The sequence below is a fragment of the Falco rusticolus genome, chromosome 14 (assembly GCF_015220075.1).
Source record: "Falco rusticolus isolate bFalRus1 chromosome 14, bFalRus1.pri, whole genome shotgun sequence".
Taxonomy (NCBI): domain Eukaryota; kingdom Metazoa; phylum Chordata; class Aves; order Falconiformes; family Falconidae; genus Falco; species Falco rusticolus.
The window spans coordinates 2,595,260-2,613,364 of NC_051200.1; the positions used below are offsets into that span (position 1 = coordinate 2,595,260).

At 36.1% G+C, this 18,105-nt stretch overlaps 1 protein-coding gene across 2 annotated transcripts; it reads left to right on the top strand.

Moving 5' to 3' along the window:
• Window positions 1-8,913: 8,913 nt before the first annotated feature.
• Window positions 8,914-17,501, top strand: LOC119157423 (homeobox protein CDX-4-like). 2 transcript variants are annotated; one of them, XM_037408349.1, is made up of 3 exons: window positions 8,914-9,431; window positions 14,400-14,545; window positions 17,267-17,501. In XM_037408349.1, the coding sequence occupies exons 1-3, from the start codon at window positions 9,002-9,004 to the stop codon at window positions 17,471-17,473; spliced, it is 783 nt and encodes a 260-aa protein (XP_037264246.1). In that variant the 5' UTR covers window positions 8,914-9,001; the 3' UTR covers window positions 17,474-17,501. The 2 variants fall into 2 exon arrangements, with proteins under 2 accessions (XP_037264246.1, XP_037264245.1); XM_037408348.1 differs by having other exon boundaries at window positions 14,400-14,629; window positions 17,267-17,480.
• Window positions 17,502-18,105: the final 604 nt, after the last annotated feature.

The following is an 18,105-nucleotide window of genomic DNA, read 5'->3' on the forward strand; positions in this document are numbered from 1 at the left end:
AATCCCTCCAGCCATGCGGCAGGTGGGTAGACACTGGGAGGGAGGAGAGCTGAGGACCAGATATGTCCATTTGTTTACAGTACGCTGCAGACAAAAAAAAAAAAAAAAAAAGGCACAAAATGGGCCACAGGCAATACCACATTGCTGAGGCAGTAACGGCAGCTGTAGGCAAGTGCTCTGTCTGTCCCTCGCCCCTAGGTCAAAAGCATATTCCTTCTCCTTTGATGTTCACACAGGTTCCATGTACTAATCTCACTTTCACAGACTTTACACATCCATCTTGATAAATGAAAACCTGGCTTATAAGTTTTGACCTAATTGATAGAAAGCCTGGGTCATGATGGTTGCACTCACTACATGTTAAGGGCAAACGTCAGGGATGACCTTTGTGGGATTTTTGGGTTTTGACAGGTATGATTACCAATGCTCCATACACTGATATAAACATGCACTCTTCAATCTTACCATAAATGTTTCAAAAGCATTCTGGAATTGAGAATCTTGGCCCAAGTTCATTTTTGATACAAGAAAAGTCATGACAGACTCGTTTTGTATCCTAAAATAAAGAGCAAAGGAGGGGGGAATCCTTTTAAAAAGTGTAGGTTTTTTTAAAAAGTGACTGCATTTCATGAGACAGTATAGCTCATGGATAAAGATTAAATAATTGCATTCAACTAATTTTAAATTTGGTCCAGTTTTCAGAGCTATTGTGACACTAAAAAAATCTGAGAAGACAAATTAATGGAAGACAAAGTAAACAAACATTTCACTTAAATGTAAGCTCTCAGCATTTTTAAAGTGAGTCTCAATTCCTGAAGTGCTGATCTCTTCCATACTAAGCAGAATTTGTAGGTAATCAGTACTTAAGAATAATCTGGATACTTACTAATATGACTACCAATTGCAGTGCATAATTTTGACTGCAAGGGAAAATTTTTAAAGCATGCAAGTGATTTGGGAATTTATACTCTCATTGTCAAAAGCAGTTTAGAAATTTAGGATGCCTATCCTCTCTAATTTTCATCAAGGTGTCCTCCTAAATCTGTCACTGTTGCAAATAAGACTTAGGAGCATTAAGTCATTTAGGCACTACATTCTTGGGTTTTTTTTCCTTAATTATAACAAATAGTACTATTAGATCATCAAAATGTTGGTAATGTGAAATTACTTTGTATATAAAAATCATTAAAATAAATGACTTTTTTCATAATAATTTTTCAATGTGGTATCAGCTACTATAGCAAGTGAACATTAAGATTTTCATTGAATTATAATATCAAGTTTAAAAGCAGGGTGATGGTAAAAAAGCTTACAAAAAGTAGACGAGAATGGCAAGACCAGGATGGTTCAGGGAGCTGGCTGGTTTTACTATTTCTTAATTTTATTTATCACTTTATGGTTGTGAGGACAGCACTAAATAAGAGTAAATTTCAACTTTAAATGGACATATATCTACATTGTAAAATTCCGACTTTTTTCCTTTCACAATGCTGCTCCATTCACTGGCAACAGCAGTTTGAGGCTTTGCATAGGTAATACAGATGAGATGAAGAAACTGCAATTCAAAGTTCAGCAACAGAAAGACTCCTACTGATTTCCACATATTATGAAAAGCAGAACTTGACAAACAGTACGTGGGAACAAAAGTGATTTAACTATCCATATTGATGAGCATGGCAACCAAACCAAAACACTGGTCTACTAAAAGAGATACCCATTGGCTATGCCCAAAAGAGGAATCCATTGGAAATACACAGAACAGCCATTCTGTCTATAGAGGAAAATGCTAGAGAGATTTTACATATGGCTCATACACACAGATATTTTTAAAAAGAGACTGAAAAAAGTTCAGCAAGAAAAGTATTCTCACATTGGCCAACTAAACAGAATTACGCTTGCATATTGCAGAAAAAAAACAATAAAGAATTCCAGATTTAGACTTTCAAAAGGTAAGAATACAGAGGGGAAACTTTGTGTTTTGTACTGATACACAATAATTTAGGACCTAGTTCTAGCTAACCCTGGCCCCATGGTTTTGCAGGATCAGGTTCATAGCTACTTATTTTAATCACATTTCCACGACATAGTTCAATTTTGTATTAGAATTTCAAAAAGGAAAAGGAAAGAGTCCTTCAAGAAAGAACTTTAAGAAAAGAAATCTATCCGAACACAACTTCTTTCTCTTTAAAATTATTTAAACATCATTCAAAGAGTGGGATCTGGCAAAATGACCTGTTTTATCTTGTTTACATGTAGAAGAGTTATTGAGGAAGATAAGTGACCACTTTGAAGATCTGCCTCATTTCTGTTCCAGTTTGCTGAAAGCATGCTTTCTACAGGTTGCTATGTGTTTCCAATCAGAAGTTGTTAAGTACACAAAATAAGGCTGGATTTTATTTGCAGAAGCACATGTTCAAAGGTTAAAATTTATTGCTCCAAAAGCAGTATCTATAAACCAGGGCAATACCTTAGAGATTATTAACCTTCTAGTTATGTCAGTGGTTGTTTTAAGTAGTTCATTTAAAAAAAATAATAATTTACCAGTAATCTATTCAACTAAGTATTTTCAATGTGCTTTAATCCTTTAAATGGTTGCCCACCAAAAGCAAAAGAAAGCTATTTTTCTCTAAGAAGCTTGTGTAGTGTTTGCTTAGATGTGTATTGTGTATAACTAAAAATGAGACACATAAAATTGGAGCCAAATCACCTGAAATAATTTTGGCCCAGCACTGTGAGTCATGAAATACTGGTGCCAGTCCTCAGAACAATACTTTCTTCCTGACTTTGGGTATGTCATATAACCTGTCACTTTTATCACATCTAAAAACTAGGGACACTAAAGCAGAGTTTCTGTGAAGATGGATTGGTTGTTAGCAAAGTGCCTTGAAGAAGAAAAGCATACCTTAGACTACATCACAAGAATATCTAAGCCCTTAATCCTAATTGTGATTAAAAGAATGATCAAGGTATAACCAATTTTCAGAGGAATTCATTAACCTTTAAACCCTGTTACACAGTGAGAATTGTGATCTATATGGTACAAAAAGATCAAGAAAAGCATAGCAAACAGAACTTTCTACAAAAACTTCATGCAACTAAGCAAGTTATACAATTCAAAGTGACATTTCTAAAACAAAAAAATTCAAATACGCAGCATCTGCAATTGCTTAGGGGTTATGCAATCATTAATGTACATAAGAGACAGCATCAAGTATGTGCTAACTTCTACCCAAGGGGCAGATTTAACAATATATTCATTTTGGATGCTACCATAACAATTAAAAAGGCATACTCCACCTTTAACACCCTTATTCGGTTTGCTGGTGCAGTACCGGCTTACCCCAACCTAAGCTTTTACACCCAGAGCATACGCTGAAATGACACGTCCCTGCAAATGACTTACACAGCCAGTCACCTTTAGGAACAGCACTGGACACAGTTACTAGTTGGACACAATTTGTGCAGACCCCACTAGGTAAAGGAATAGGCACAGGTTTTATGGTGAAAATGTTTGCCAACTGTTTTCATACTCAAAGAGCACAAATACTTTCTTGTTCATTTTGCAATAAACTCTGTTCCAAAAGGTATCACAATAAATGGAGAAGCTTAATTAAGGTACACCCTGCATGTTCTTGGTCTTCTAAGCCACAATAAAATATTGTCACTCCAAGGCAGGACAGACTTTATATAGACAATCTCTCTTATTTGAGAGTATGAAAGAACAGTACATTTGTGCAACAGAAATGCCAGTATACCAGGAATATAAAACATGCCTATGGCAAGAATGGCAGACAGTGAAGGCAATCAGTTCCTTTGTTACCTCATGAAAGACAGATCACACCAAAGAACATCTCAATGACTCAGTAGTGAGCACCCAACAATCCCATCTAGCTATACTCTGGCCAGCATAAACTAGTTACACTAAGTGGGAGCCCTACAGTACGTGATTTAGGAAGGAAACCAAAAAAATATCAATAGAGGATGTGCTGTTAATTTTCATGGTTCTGCTAAAAAGAATCGATTTAACCTGGCATTCACATGCAGGCTCCGTAACTCCTGCCATACTATGCTTGTTAAGCAGTAAAATATACTCTTATTACTGTCAGTATTGATTTTGTAGCAGATTTTAGATCATTTAGATTTCAGAACAGTAAGACCCTCCTTTAGCTCCAGATGTTTCTTTCCTGGCAAATGCAATACTGACACAGAGATCATACATGAAATACGTTGTCACTACTTATAATAAAATGCAAAATTTAACATTAAAAAATGAAAGATAAGTAATTGTTAGAAGCAGTTAGGAAAACAGTAGTGGAATAGATAGAATGGTAAATACTATCACTATGCTCCCAACAAGTCATTTTTCATCATTTTTCAAAAGGATTTTTTAACAAGCAAAATTTCAGGGCATGGTATTAAAAATGAAACCATTGAAGAAGGCTTCACAGATAACTGACATTTTTATTTCTACTATTGTTCTCTTATGAAAAACCTACATACACATTAGGGATGAGAAACCACAGTACAGAACTGAAACTTGCAATATATCCCTTTTTCTCCAGAAAAGCTCAGTTCAGCAAGTGAAAATAGTTCCGCTAGCATTGCCCATTCAGCTCTCTAGGCTGTGCCACATCTGTCAATATAGATACAATTTGGCATGTGCTTGCATTTCAGGCCCTGAAAATGGGACCTAACTAGGGTGCTGCATATTAAACCAGCCCGATTAAAAAGGGTAAATAATTTTGAGAAGCTTTGTGTTTGTAGAAGCTTCAGCAAAAGCAAGAGCAGTCTCTTTAGCTGTCTTTTAAAACCAACTGCTTTCCTTGATGACTACTCAATTTTATTTCCAACAGAACTGACCTCAGTTGACAGCATGGCACATACTAACTGAGCTTTCCTCAAGATTTATACAGATGACTATGAATTTTAGGAGGAATGGGTGTGCATGCAAAGCCCAGTCTGAATAAAGGGTCAGTAATACCTCTGAAATACCGCATTAGAACTATCAGCAATACGTAGTTCACTAACAGTGTCCTTAGCTAGCCATTCCATTGAAATTCCAAGCATGCAGTTATAAAGGTATGGGCAAGAAGCATTCCTAAGCCTGATGTTTATTCGAGTGATCATCTGGAGGCAAGAAAACAAACATCTATTCCTATCACCTTAGCCAGAATGCGACACGCTAAACCCACCTGCTTTTTTGTGCCTCAGAAACAAAATCCCAGAAAGATTTCATATAATTTTCAAACTTCAAAGACAGACAGATGTGTGTCATCTTGAGTAAATGTATGAGTAAGGGTTCCTAATAAAGTATCACAGATATAAACACCTTTAATGTAAGTTATTGCTGTACAAGACAGTTTTAATCTACCAGTAGTCCCTGAAATTGCAGTTATAATAGCTGTCATTAAAAAATTGAATTGCACGTTTGTGGTTATATTATTATTACCCAGTTTGGAAATGCTCTTTAGAACAGCACACATACCACAGTATACCATCTCTACATTGCCCGTACAAACAAAACTGTAATAGTTCCAATGGTTATCACCATGCTTGTTATTATTGCTAGTTTTTCATCAACAGCGTGTTAGAAAACTAGAAAATTTTCTTCCCCAGAGATCTCAAAGTACATTTAATTCCACACACATACAATGTCATTTCAACAAACACCGAGGCAACTCCCATGGGTACTGGCTAAGTAAATTATACATAGCATTTTAACAGGTGGAGATAAAAAAATGGAATATTATAACCTTGGAGTTCAGTTACTCTGGCAATTCATCTCTCCGACATATGCCAAAGAGCACAGCATTCTTGCTGCCAATACCACACAGATCCTTCCTGTTTTGTCTTTTACCACCCACTGCAGAAAATGGTATAAATACAAACAAACCTTCGTGGATGATATTTCTAGATGTCTAAGCCTATTACCTCAGAATGGCTTTCACTTTCCCACCACTCCAGAAAGTCAGGATAGGGCCCGCTGTAACACGACAGTTCCACAAGCATTTTACACAGCACAGGCAGCCCTCCCTCTACCGCCAGCAAGTCATTGTCATCCCCTCACAGTGCAAATACAGACAAGGAAAGAGAAGTTTGCTTTTTTCTTTCTTTTAATCATTTTTTTGGTTTTCTGACAGCAATGCTCACTAAAAGAGTTCCTGGAAGTACAGCGTAAGTTACTGCTGTATGCTGAAAATGCAGTGGTTCTGTGGCAATGAAGCTACTGACTCGCTTCATCTGAAGCGGTAAGGTCCTATGCATGGCCAAAAAACGATTCTTGGAAAAGCAGACTCAGATTAATAGACAATTAGCCCTCAAAAAAAAACAAATCCCAAAATTCTGGTAGCCTCAAACTACTAGACTACATGCAAAGGTACTGTTCCTTTTCAATACATCCACATGGTTCTGCTACACAAAATGGGAGGCATAAGAGTCAGGGTGCAGAAGGATCATTTGAATGTTGCCATTTTAGTTATCTTATTCTCACACTGGTGTTAAAAATCTGCAGTCCTACCCAGCAATCTTATCCTACTATGTAAATCTTTTTAAACAAAATGCCTTATTCAAAGCTTACTATTGTTAGCAGATATCAAATCAGTGTAGTGATTTGCCATCAGCGTATCTTGATCTAATTACGTTCTGGAAAGAATCGAAATAGATCTAAAGAAAATTCAGATAATGAAACAGGCAAAACAAGAAAGGGAAAGGAGGAGCATAAACAAAAGATAAAAGAAGAACAGAGAATAAAGGATAAAGCTCTGAGATACAAAAAATAGGATGAGGTGATACTGAAATTGTGGGGGGTATGTGCAGAGGCTTCCCATAAAGAAAGAGAAACACCAGGGACTGAAAATGTTACCACCATCTAATGCATTCTATGAAATTAAATGTCATTCACTGAGATATGAAAATGGTTAGGAGTAGAACTCAAACATGTCTGATCTGGAATCTATGAGCAATCAATGTTCACTTGTACTATGCCAACGGATTTCTGATATAGTCAATGGAGACAGAACTTCACCATCCTATGGCCCTGCCTATGACTGACAGCTCTGCATAACATTTAGCAATTTAACTGCACAACTGGAATTTAACTGCTGGCATAATGATCACAAATAGGCCAAAGAGTTCAAGGATACTTCCAGTATAGGAAACATTTTAATTTGGATGATGCTCAGTGGAGTTCTTTGTTCTTTTCAGTACACGACAGTACTAAGTCGTCTGTGGGCTCTCAGGAACTATATTACAATCCCTTTTCTTTCAAGATGAAGGGAACAAGAGTCTCTTCTGACTTTTTTTTTCTAATGTCTATTTTTATGAGGGTACGCCAATTACAGAGGGCCTTACTTTTTCCATGTTCTAAGTCACAATGCAACTTTCCTCAACATTCTCAGGATCTTAAGGATTAATAAAGCCTGTAAATATAGCAAAATTAATTATAAATATTTTACTCCACTTCTCAGTAAAAATTATTTCCTAAAAAAAAAAAAAACCAAAAAGAACAAAACCCAGAAGAGGAATATCTTTCCTGTCTTCAAGTACACACTTAGACTCATTTAGTGCTGGAATTAGAAGGGATGTGTGAATACAAGTAGTGTCAAAATACAAAGGATACTGAATGAAAAACCACACCTTTGTAAAGGGAAACAACTCATTGTAATTTGCACCTCTTTTGCAAGCATACCCCTTGACAAACAGCTCATTGCAAAGAAATCCATCCATGAAAAAAATATATTAAATTCACTCTACAAATTGCAGCTAGACAACCATACAGAGGCAATTCTCAAGTCGTAAGGTAGGGTTTAGTTCTTCCATATTAATATCAAGCTCTTAATAATGACATGTAAAACCACTTTCAGAATAATTTTTCTCAGTGGGAGCACTTATATTGACCTATAGAGTACCCATGTGTCAGGCACTTTAGAGAAAAGCATCAAGGCAGTTCTGATCCACTAACTTGATAACCCAGATATTTCTCCCTGCTGATTCCCTTACCTAAGCTGCCACCATGGAAAACAAACTCCTATACCGCAGTTTCAGAGGAGGGAACCCAGCCTTTCAGGCAGATTAAGGTTGTCTTCATTTTGAAACAGAAGCCAACAATATTACTGGGTCTAATCAAAGACTTTTTTTGCTACTTTTTACAGTCATATTCTTTGTACTTCTGGCACCATCTTTGCGAGGAAGATTTATTGTCAGCTTGTTAAAATGTATCAGCTTGCAATGGCCACCAGATGAAGGGATCTCTTTAAATCACTTTGTATGGGGAGAATGTGAACATGTGCATTATATTTAGAGCCTGGATTTCTCCCATGATAGAAAACCACTTAGAAACAGCAATAATGAGGGGGAAAATTTTGAGACAGTTATATTCAAGATATGGTGTTTAGAAGGTGCTCTGCATGCTGAGGTAATTGACTAACAATTATTCAAACTATGTCCCTTTACTGAAGAAGTAAAAATGAGATTTTTTTTTAGTATCTCAGAAATTGAGAGTAACAGATTTACTTGTTGATTGATAACACATCACAAAATGAAGTTTTCACACAAGAATACTTGGAATGCTAAACATCACTGTTACAGTTACCACTGTCCTTTCTTTAATAAAAGATCTATTTATTAAGCTACAAATATAAGCAACTGTTGCATCATCTTACAGTACTGCAATTGCTGTTGAATATCAAGGAATGGTAATAGGATAGATAAAAGTTCTCTAAAAAAGAAAGCACCAGAACCAGCAGAAAGGTGGGGTTGGTCAGCCCTTCATTTGAATGTAAATGTAATTATAAGGCAGGCAGTTAGGCTGACGTCAGACAAGATCTTGGTAAACCATTACCACCAGCACCTGGTAACACAGTTGATAATAAAAGAGGATGAAGTAGAAGATTCCAAGCAGTGGCATTATTACAGAAAACCAAACACAATTATTTTTTAAGCAGCAAAAGAGAATACTGAAGAACAAGATGTTGTGACAACGTATTTACAATCAGTGACAATCATGCATGTGAACTCTCTCTTGGATAAAGAGAGCAGCATGTACCCAGGATCTGCAAGGGCTAATAACAACCTGCCAGTGCAAAACTTTGTGTCTACTCCACCCTATTCAGATTACATGGGATATCATCATGTGCCAACTCTGGACACCCATGGACAGCCTGCGGGAACCTGGGGATCTCACTATGGCCCACAGCGGGAGGACTGGAACGCTTACGGCCCAGGACCTTCCAGCACAGTTGCTGCTGCACAGATCAATGGCTCGTCTCCTGGACAGGTCTCCTACAGTTCTGCTGATTATAGCTCCCTCCATCCCGCTGGATCCGGGGGATTACCTCCTGTAGATACCATTAATGCACAGCAAATCTCTCCCAACAGCCAAAGGCACAGCTCTTACGAATGGATGAGGAAAACGGTGCAAGCTAACACTACTGGTAAGCACAAATTCAACTTCCAGCCCGAGAAAGCATCTTCTGCTACCACCGATCTTATAAATAATTAACTTTACTTGAAGCACATAGGTTGGTGGGCCATTTATGACATTTATTCAGCCTACTGCTGTTTAATGCAGTTTCAACTAAATTTGCACTAGTTTCACTTTCACCCCATAAAAGCTTTCTGTGGTTACTATAGTGGGATGGCTGTTGTGCTTAGATATGGCTGCATCTCACTCAAGTGCAGGAATCTTTGTTGTAACATTCTGTAAAGCATTTTGGATGAAAAACTTTATATTCTTGAGACTGTTACGGAACAATGAATGCAGGAACATTTAACAGTTACAGGCAAAAATACTACAGAATTATTTTGTGCCACAAGGTAAATATCAATATAAAATCAGGTTGATCTGTAAAATCTTCACAGACTTTTCAATACATTTAAAGAAAATTATGTGCTTTGTTCCAATGGTATTGATTATGCAATTTTCTGCTGTTGTTCCTGGGTCTTATTTTTCTCCCTATATTAGGTGAGAAGACATATTCCTAGAGAAGTAATCTGACTCAAATGATCAGCATATTTTGTTTGCAGACATATGTCATCCATAAATCTTATTTTCAAATTGGTTTTACATATTTTTCTCATGTGCCAGAATTTTGCAGCTTGCCACAATTACACAATTAAAAATCACTTTCTTGCAAGTGTCACTCATTGATGCGCCTGGTTTTGTCACAAACTGCACGCCAGATGAACCCTTCTGTGTATATTCCCAAGGTGTAAATTAGGTGTAGCAAGGTTTGCTAAATCTATTGTTAAGGTTAGAAGTAGTAAGTGTGTGTTAGAAAGCATCAAAGAAAATGCTCTAAAGCAAGAGCAGCAATTACAATTGGAGCAATCTTAGAAGACAGAAAATCAGTACTGCTGCTTGAGACACAATGCTCCTTCAGATTAGTCTGGTAATTGTTTCTTAGTTATAAAGCAGATAGACACAGTTTTGCCACTGTTACTAAACACAAAACGCCTAGTGAACACTAAGATATCACAATGCCATCCTTCCACTTGGAGCCTCTACAAAGGTCTTCAAAGCCAGGCAGATTCATAGTCTGTTTTTTCCCCCTTATGTATACTCATGTAAATCAGCAGTAACTTCATTAACATCATTGGGGATTTCCAAGTGTAAAAGTGATGCAAGATTTCGGTGCAGACCAAATTCAGTTGAAACTACTGAATGTCAATGAGGCAACCCATTCTCTGTCCCATCACTGAATTTTATACGCGTTAGCATTCTTAAAGAATACTCAAAAATCTAAAATCCAGTTTTACACTTATTGCACAGACATGGAAGACCCTGAAAGGTTTCCCACACACTTGCTCAACTTCATAAAATATATATGCAATTCAGAAAAGCAGTCACGTGCTTAAATTATCTCTAGTCTGAAAAGTACTTACACAGAACTTACAGATGCCAAAATACTTTATGAACAACGCTGGACAGGTGAAACAGGGCCTGTCAATAGATACATGACCTGAGGCTGTACATTCCTACAGCCCAGTCCTTTGAAGTGTTAAAAACTGAATTCACAGAATTGGGCTCAAGACATCAACCCAGCTTAAAAAGGGGTTAGGGAGAGTAGAGCACAAATGTGGTATTTTGCAAAACAAGAGAAGTACCAACTAGATTTAGCTTTTCATTGGTGTTCTTAAAACAACATTAACTGCAAAACTGGAAAATTTTAATACCGATGTAAAAAGTTGTGAAAAATGAAAGGAAATTCAAACAAATAATGACAAGTCTGGAATGAGGCATGTAACAGCTACATACTAATCTATGAGTGCTTACTCTAGAAGACAATGCAAGAAAACTTACTTGATGCCATTATAACCTCTCTTTGAAACAGATTTGCTGCTTTTCCTTATTGCCATAATATTATTCATGCTATCAAAGTAGCTGTTGGCTCCTCCCCTTCAATATTACCACTGCTTAATACAGTTCATTGCTCTTCAATTTCAGAATCGTAGCCCTAAACTTTACAAATGTATTTATAAACATAAATATGTGTATGTTCTTAACTTCACTAGCGGCATGTACACATGTCAGTGTCTATGAGCAGCATGGAATAACAGAAATCAAAACACCTCTATTTAAATGAGGAAGCCTACTGAAATACTGTCCTAAAGACAGTAAGAATTATTTTTGGGGAGGGGATGTTAATGTGAATTTTTTTCTCCTCTATTTAGACTCTACTAAATACACTACATTCTGATTCAATATTTGTGTTCAGCATTTTATACAAAAAAATAAATTGCAGAAAAAGTGAGATGGAAATTTACCTGACCAAGTCAATTCTCAGGATGAAACAACATCACAAAGACAGAAATACTACGTCCTTTCAACAGACTATCAAAGATAAAATTTTATTTGAAATCATATATCTTCTTACTAAAAGACCTACCCATATATTCATAACCAAACCTGTTCTTATTTCAAATACACAGACATTGCAAACATATGAGGCAGTAAGGAATTTTTAAAAACCAAAAATTAAGAGTGGGTTATCTTGGTAAAGATAACTTCCCAGCCAGGCTATCAAAATAAGAACATGGTCTACAGAATTCCTTACAGTCTGATGCCGTTTTGCTAAAAATCAATGACAATATGCCTAATTAGCTTCAGTTACATAAGAGCAGAACTTCAGAACAATTAATTTCTAAAATCTGTGTAATCAACAGTATAAAATGTGTATTTTATGAGAACGAGTGAGCATTCAAAGCACGAAACTTATTGAAAAGAAGGCATCTAAACAAGGGACTAGAAAACAGCTGTTATATCTTTCAAAACTTTGTATGAAACTTCATCTGGGAGTGATCCTTCTCAGAAAGAGAACAGACTTTAAGGGGACTAAACAACAGGAAAACAGTGTTTTTATATTTTGCCAGATCAGTCTCAGCTTTTTTTTTTTAAACTATAGTCAACACACTTTATGCCTTTGTTTAAACAAGCAATGATGTACAAGTAATTCAGATTACATCACAGCAGAAACACAGCCAGAAAGCAAAATAGAAAAGCAGGGAAAAAGGCCATGCCTCTGCTCTAATGCTAATTTATTTTTCTTTGTAAACTAGTTGTGACATCTATTTTCCACTGGCCCACATTGTCTGAGGTTTTGAGGCCTATCTGTCATATTGAGGCAACAGACCCTTTTAACACTTCACTTTGCTTTGATATGCAGTCTTGTCTCTTCCTTCTCCCTCTTTTCTTCAGGAGTTATATTGCCGGAAAGGGTGATGATTTTCACAGCAAATAAAGAGGCCTTCTCCTAGCTTTATTGTCTTCAGAAGAAATGCTCTGTGAATTTTATGACCAAGGGGAATGGGGAAAACTACTCCTTTTCTCCACCCCCTCAAATAATGGTTATATTTGCTGATTATAGTGAAGCCGGAATAACCCTGTTGAATTTTAACTTGTTTTCAAAGATTACCTTCTAAGCCTTCAGTTTACAAGGAACCTGAATATCTATACTATTGTTAACATTGTAACTATCACTTAGAGAAAATATTTCAAAGCCAACAATTTGTACCTTGGGAAAAAGTAAACTCACTTTGATGACTGTTTTAGTCCTGCAAATTTAGGCAGGAAAACCTTGTACACTAGAAGTCAAAGTGGCATAGGATTTGGGAAAACATCCTTAATTATGCGTATTTCAAAATGTCTTAAGCTGTGTCTACCTCTAGGCTTATGATAAAAATACTGCACCCTATCCTCAGTGTTGGTCCAAAATTAAAGAGAACTGAGGAAAAATTATTCCTTCATCTATTTCTGTCCTTTTTTTTCTCTGCTAAGATGAAAGAGTCTGACATTTGTTTAGGGCTTGTAAATTCCAAACCAATTGGCTTGTGTTTCTGAATGTGAAAGGGGTTCTTGATAAGATCTCCTTGTCGCTCCTTTGTGTGGCGTGTGCTTCATCTTAACACCTCAATGGATTTTAGGGAACCACTTTAAAGAAGTCTTTGTCCTACAGTTTGTCCCAGAAAACTCACATCAAAAAAAAACTGGGAAGATCAGAAGAAAAAGGAAAACTATCTAGCTGGCTGTTGAAAGTGCAAAGGAGAACAAATAAGTTGAAAAGTGATCTCCCAGTATAATTATTACACGACAAATTGTTTTAAAAAAAGTCTATGAAATGAGAGATATCTTCTAAACATGAAGTAATGCTTCTCTTAATAGTATTTATCCAACATATCTAGGAATATTTCTTTTACACATTAGATGATACTGAAATCCTTTTACAAGTATTTTATTGCCCCATCTTACAAATTGCCAAGTGCCTTCAAATCAAAAGCAAAGCTCAGCATGGAGTACCCCCAGTAATACCCCTTACAGGCACTCAGCATCTTGCAAGACTGGATCTTTCAAAAAAAATAATTCAAATTATTATGGAACTTATAAGCATGGCCGATGGCCACACAAGAAAGTGAAAGCATTTCTAGTAGGACATTTCTTTGTGTTAGAGGGGTGATTTTTAAAAACTCAGATAAAGAATTAGGACGTGGTACAACTAAACAAATTGTGACTGAGTTTCAGTCTTGAAATCCTGTGTATGCCCACATATACATGGAAGTCACTTCAATGAGCACTGAAATGAAACCCCTCTGAGATCAAATATAGCCAGCACCAATTATGTACTGCTATGAATTATTTAAGATGCTTCAGGGTGTTTTTCACCTAAGAGCTTTACATTTAAATTTATGTTTCCAGAGTGAGATAAAGAGGGAAAGACAGTTATGATAACCAATACTCACTGACTTATTCACCCTGCACCTCATATTCCTCCTCTGTAACACAGAAAAGAATCGCATACAAGTACTCTGTAGTTTAATTAATGTCTCTAAAATATTTGAGATGTTTGAAAGAAAGATGCTATAGAAAATAAAATTCAACATACTAATAATATTTCTTTCCTAAACAGGTAAAACAAGAACAAAAGAAAAGTACCGAGTTGTTTACACAGATCATCAGAGACTAGAATTAGAGAAGGAATTTCACTGCAACAGATACATTACAATAAGGAGAAAGTCAGAACTTGCAGCAAACCTGGGACTATCTGAAAGACAGGTACACAGAGAATATCCATCATTCATATGCACCCATTCACCAGACACTGTTACTGCCAGGGGACATGAGCAACATTCACCTTCTGTATCCCAGAGTACTGTGAAGGCAGCCATGACACAGTTTCCGAGTATATTCAACACACAGAAAATACACTAGGCAAACACAAATAAATAAATAGACTAATCTGACAGAAATCTGCAGTTATGGGTAACTACATATTAGGAATTCATTTATACTACAAAAAGTACTTATTCTTACATGCATAATAGCTTGCTAGACAGCCAGAATTCAAACAGTTCAGCTAAACATTATCTCAGCTATGTTCTCAACAGTCAAGACATTCACTATTTTATTTCTTCTTGCAATCACACAAAACAGTGGCCAGAAAAAATCTGAAGCATTGGCTATATTTCAGGTATAAGCCAGGAAGACAAAAACTCAATATTCTAAGAGCAATCAAACCAGATAGCTATGTATTTTTGTTACAAAGTTATTGCCACTGTTTCCACAGGCCACATTTTTCCTCAGTTTTCAAAACACTTTCAGGATTTTTTTACACCCTTTGATTTTTCAAGTCAGGATCTCTTTTTGCTATTATATTCACAGGTACTTCACCTACAGCAGTAGTTCATACCCATTACACACTGGGTACTTTAGCCTGTAAAATTTGGTGCCAAATCTCTATGCCTATTGTACACATACATGTAGCCAAGACTATACGTTCAGGAAATTTTCAAGTGCATACTTAGATGCATTGCTTCTTGGAAAGCAGTTCTGCATTCATTCATATTAAGTACATACTTTAGCTCTGTCCTGAATAGTCTCCTGAGCAGGGGCCCAGGTATTTTAGCTGTGTTCATACAAAGATGAGAGGAATTCAGGATAAAGAATTTCCTAAAATCACTGAGCTGGAGAGCACACTTAGGAAGCACAGCTCTGCAGTCTGCAAATACAGTAACTGCTGAATCCAAGCCTCCTTACGCAAGAGAATCACAATGGTTCTGCTACAGTTGGAGGATAAGGGAAGATTTGGTGATACCGAATAAGGCATCTCATACCTTAGCAACCAGATTTATTGCCCCCAGGTAAATTTAAACAAGAGATCTTTCTTTTTAGAATTTTACAAACTTTTGTTCTTTCTGAATAAGCACATTCAGTTGTCTAAACTACTCTCCTCTTTCAGTGGCCTCTTCTGATTCTGCATTCAGTCTGTGCAAGAACATGGAATAGAGAGGGACTTATTGAGGCTGGAAGTGTAAGGATCCATAGATAAGCAATAGTATTCTAGGATCAAGCACTGAACATACTGTAGTGTAATGATGTTCAATCCCAGACCCAAATAGTACATAGATAACACTCTGCAGACTGTTAAGTGGCCCCAGAAATTATGACAAACAAGCCTGTCATCAACAGACTGAAGTTTGTTATACATTAGGATATAACTGCATTGGAAATTTTCAGAGAACTGCAATTATGAAAGATTAAAAACCTCCACCTTAACATTATGCAAGCTGGCTGATCTAGAACACAGACATGCCTGGAGTAACCAGTGATACCGTACAAAATCAACGTTTTCCTTTTCCAATTTTTGACTGGTATGGCTTTAAGAGCAACAGCTATGTAAATTTCCTTCAAGTGTAACTTGACAAAATACATAATTTATCTGCATTTCCACAGGAGTCATGACAAAGCTAAATACTTCTTACTCTTATTACCAGCAAAGGTAAAAAAAAAAATAACTAGAAAATAATAATGAGATTTTTTAATACAAAGCAATGGTACAACTTTCTATATCGTATTCAACACACCTTAAAGGATGTAACAAAACCTGCAAAATAAGAACACAAAACCTTAATGATAAGGAAAACAAACAGTGTATCTACCTATTCACACTTTCACATAAGAAAATATAGTTAAACTAAAAGTAAATTTCAAACAGATAGGAGTCTTTACATATGCATACCTAGCCTGGAAAATTCACTATCATTAAGTAATGTCGATATATTCATACATGTGACACAGTACATTTGTACCTGTAAAATACATATATAAAAGTATGTATTAGAAAAAATATATAAATATATATATAAACATATAAAATAAAATATACATATATAAAGTCCAGTAAAAAAAAAAATTCAAAACTTTAAAAACACATCAATATATATGTACACACAAAAATTAATCACAATATAAATTAAGAAAAAGAACCCTCACTACTTGGATTTGAATTAATCTGCAACCTTCAAATTATTCATAATTGCATCTTCCTAAAGTATGACACACTCCACTGTCAAAGCTTAGATGATGAACTAGGCAGACCCCTGAATCTGAATGAGTAAGTTGATTCCTACATTCTTAAATATAACACAGCAAGCTCACTTTACAGCAGGTCTAAAAAAAGAAAGCCATTTTCTATTGATTATGATGCAGAAAAAGAATACAGAGAACAAAAATTTTTCACTGCACAGATCCAGTGTTTTGTTTTGTGTTTTTTTTATTTGGGGGGTGTGTGGGTGGGTGGTTTTGGTGGTAGTGGTTGGTTTGTGGGGTTTTTTTGGATGGGGCTGGGTTTTACGGGTTTTGTGTGGGTTTTTTGTGGGGTTTCTTAGGTTGGGGTTTTATAGCTTTTTTAAAAATATTTATATTTTCATTGTTATTATTACTGTAAAAACTTGAGCAGTACTTTGAATTAATCAGATATCCTTTGTAACACCGAAGGTGAAAATCTGGTTCCAGAATCGCCGAGCAAAAGAAAGAAAAATTATCAAGAAGAAAATATCTCAGTTTGATGGCAGTGGGGGCTCAGCTCAGAGTGACACTGGTTCACTGAGTCCAAATGAAATATCCAGTTCTCTTTTCCAATCACCACATGGAATAAATGGATTACAGCCTAATGATATTCATCAAGTCATAGTTTCAGAATGAATGGGGGGCGGGGGAGCAAAAAGAAAAAGCAAGAATGGATTTCCCCTGCAACCGCCCCCTCCTCCCCCAAGAAAATCTCAACTCTGCAAAGGTCCATTCTCATTTAACTGTCTTCAGAGTGCTGATTTCTAAGTACAGAATCTGGGACTAATATCAAAATGTTTTAATTATCGCAGAAATCTCAGGGAACTTGTACTGCTAAGTTTCATTGCTCAAAATCTTTGAGTAGAAGGCAATTTGCTTCAGACGCTGACACAAAGAATGATACAACTGAAAAGTCAAGTAAATGTAGTTCTAGTCTGATCATATATATATGCAGAAAACCAAGTGAACTGATTATAAAATAGAGTACTATTGCAGAAAATCTAAGATGTTGGGTGTATTTGGTTTGTTACATTTTATATAATTAAACTGTAGATGTTAATAAATTTTTACACTTAAGTGTACTGATAAGAATGCTACTTTTTGAAAACAAGAACATTTAAAACACTTTTAAACACAAGAAGCATAACAATATTGCTATACCAACATATTGCATTTCATTAAATAAAACAAATCTTCTTTGCACCATGTAATTGTATTCAAGCATACCAATCTCCTAAGCAATCCTTACAGATACATAGTTATCATCC

Bases quoted from the DNA above. Each gene is read 5' to 3' on its own strand.
- LOC119157423 (XM_037408348.1), top strand. From the start codon at position 9,002: ATGCATGTGAACTCTCTCTTGGATAAAGAGAGCAGCATGTACCCAGGA. The intron at 9,432-14,399 runs GTAAGCACAAAT...TTTCCTAAACAG, and splicing joins GGTGCAAGCTAACACTACTG to GTAAAACAAGAACAAAAGAA. The intron at 14,630-17,266 runs GTATCCCAGAGT...GTAACACCGAAG, and splicing joins ATGAGCAACATTCACCTTCT to GTGAAAATCTGGTTCCAGAA.